At 37.2% G+C, this 2,860-nt stretch overlaps 1 protein-coding gene across 1 annotated transcript in view; it reads right to left on the bottom strand.

The window, feature by feature from the left end:
• The window catches only part of LOC101306814, a 10,783-nt gene extending 9,829 nt beyond the window's left edge, over window positions 1-954 (bottom strand). Inside the window, exon 1 of the mRNA XM_004297991.1 lies at window positions 88-954. Within this exon, the coding sequence (XP_004298039.1) occupies window positions 88-954 (867 nt within the window). The remainder of the gene's footprint in view (window positions 1-87) is intronic.
• Window positions 955-2,860: the final 1,906 nt, after the last annotated feature.

The raw sequence follows: 2,860 nt of genomic DNA, 5'->3' as shown, positions 1-2,860 counted from the left end.
TGGTGGTGGAGATGGAGATGGGGTGGTGGTGGTGGTGACTTGTAGACATAAGGAGAGGGAGGGTGATGGAGACGGTGACTTGTAAACATATGGTGGTGGAGGTGAGGGAGATGGTGGTGGTGGTGAGTTGTAAATGTAAGGTGGTGGAGGTGATGGAGAGGGTGGTGGTGGTGAATTATACATGTAAGGCGGGGGTGGAGGTGAATTGTAGATGTATGGTGGAGGAGGAGATGGTGAATGTGGTGGTGGTGATTTGTAAATGTAGGGTAGGTGAGGGAGAGAAAGTGGTGGTGGTGGTGACTTGTAGATGTATGCTAGTGGTGGTGGTGGTGACTTATCGATGTAAGTCTGTGGTGGTGGTGATTTGTAGTAGTATTTTGGTGGTGGTGGTGGTGGAGACTTGTACACATACGGCTTCAGTGACGGTGGTGGAGGAGACTTGTAGACGTATGGCTTCGGTGATGGTGGTGGTGGAGACTTGTACACGTATGGTTTTGGCGACGGTGGTGGAGGAGACCTGTAGACATATGGAGGAGGTGGGGACTTGTAGTAATATTTTGGTGATTCATAATGAACGGGTGGTGGTGGTGACTTGTAATGGTAAGAATGTGATGACTTGTGTTTATATGACGGCGACGGCGATGACTTGTAATGATAAGATGGTGATGACTTATGTATATAAGACGGCGGTGGTGGTGATTTGTAATAATAAGGTGGTGCTGATTTGGGCTTGTGAGATGGTGGTGGTGGTGACTTGTAATGGTACGACGGTGATGATTTATGTTTGTAAGTTGGTGGTGGTGGTGACTTGTAATGATATGATTGCGTGGACTTGTGTTTGTGTGATGGTGGTGGTGGAGATGCATAAACATATGGTTTCTCATAACTAGCAGCTACACTTGCTATCAAGGTTATTGCCAAGGCAATAAGCAGGCTAGGCCAAAGATTGGCCATTTTGATGTAAAGATTGGAACTTCTATATGGCTTAAAGATGTAAAGATGTTTTTGAATGAGAATTGAGGAAGATGTTTGCACTTTATATGGTTAGGATTTCATTAGTACTAGCTAGCTTAACCATTTCTAAAATTGAGGAAGATGTTCGCAGTTTATATCTAAAGTTTAATTCCAATTAATCCAGCTATTAACAATTGGGTCATGGAATGCCACTAATTTTTCACAAATGACTTCGTGCTGTCTCAGGTACCATGAAACAGTCAAGATCATTGACCAGAATAGAGACATCCAATTAAGATCGTTCATAGGTAACAAGTACTAGCTAGTGAAGGCTTTACAAACTAGAACAATTAATCAGCTAGCTGTACATATAAGTGATATAACGCACTAATGACTAGAGATAATGAATCATCAAGTGTTGTCATTGGCCAGAGTTACCACATAACGGAAGGTATATTTTTCTCTTCTGATAATCTGAAGATCAAAGAGACTCAATACACGACCGATTCAGGAAGATTATCAAGATCTGCGTTACATAAAAAGATGTACTTTCATAGTAGTTGTCTTTGATATAAACTTTTATATAAATAAAACACGATTAGTAGATGTTGTTTGCATGTCATGCCAATTAAAAGTACAATTGATCAAATGCATGCATGTTTGAGCTTAACAACCAGTTAATTTAGGACTATGTTTTATAATTGATAATCATTTTTCGTGAATCATGATTGTCAACTAGATAATGGGTACAACGTACTCTTCTGTTACTCCATTAACATCTTATATATTCTGACCATCCATGGCATCTATGAATTTTACAAATTTTGTTGTCAAAGAAACGAGAACGAGCGTATCATAACTTCAGGAAAATTTAGAGGATCTATTGTCGTACAGTCTTAGCACGTTCTCTGTACGGATCGACATGTACACCAGTACGTGCATATTTTTTTTTTCTTGGGTTCAAAATATGTATAGTACTATACATATGGAATCCTAATATCTTATACATATATAGCTGCAATTAAGAACAAGAAAACAGCAACTTGCTATCTTGCTCTGAAACGAGGCTTAATTAATTGCTACCAACTACAATAAATTGACGCTGTGATTCATCCCAACAAGACATGCAGTTTTGTAGGAACATGGTTTGTCGTAGAACACTGGAACTAACCGGCCGGGAACCTGAATAAGTTGTCTCAGCCGGATATTTCATCATGTGATCAATAAAAAGTTTCAATTGATTGTGTGATAAGATCATCTTTCATAAGCTAAATTTCAAGCTAAATTTAGGTTACAAAACAAAAATATTCTATAGAATCATTTTTTAGCTTACAAAAAATAGTGGACATTGCTGTGAGTAGGTTTGCGGTATAGCCGATTGATGAACGGGTATTTCTCATAGTCTCAGACTTTCTCCTTGGGAATGATTTTTTATTTTTTATTTTTTATTTTAGCAGGCATGCATTGATCAGTCATGAGAACTTGGGAGTCCAAGACGAGCTGAATTCAATACATTTTACTATTTATTTTTAACTAAGATATAAAAAAGTCCAAATAAGCTCGATCAACATTTTTCTAGAGTTTATAAAAAAACATTTTACGAGAGAGAAAACAACCAAAATCGCTAACATTACCATTTAGTCAAGTATGTGGCACATCATAAGTGGAAAGTGAAAAGTTGTGAGTTTGACTTACCCAAAAAACTAGTTGTAACATTTGAATTATTTACACTTTACACCATAAAAAATCCCAAAGAAATATATTATATATGAATAAATTTAAACACTGAAATACGGCTACTCTTCCCTTACACTTTTATATGCACAAGTGTTCATTAAACTTACATAATTAATAAATGAACTAAATTTAGTTTACCCTATTGTGATTTAGAGGTGAATTCATGTTA

This window comes from Fragaria vesca, linkage group LG4 (assembly GCF_000184155.1).
Source record: "Fragaria vesca subsp. vesca linkage group LG4, FraVesHawaii_1.0, whole genome shotgun sequence".
Classification (NCBI taxonomy): domain Eukaryota; kingdom Viridiplantae; phylum Streptophyta; class Magnoliopsida; order Rosales; family Rosaceae; genus Fragaria; species Fragaria vesca.
Note: the sequence above shows the minus strand (reverse complement) of the source record. Positions and strands in the feature narration are given on the sequence as shown.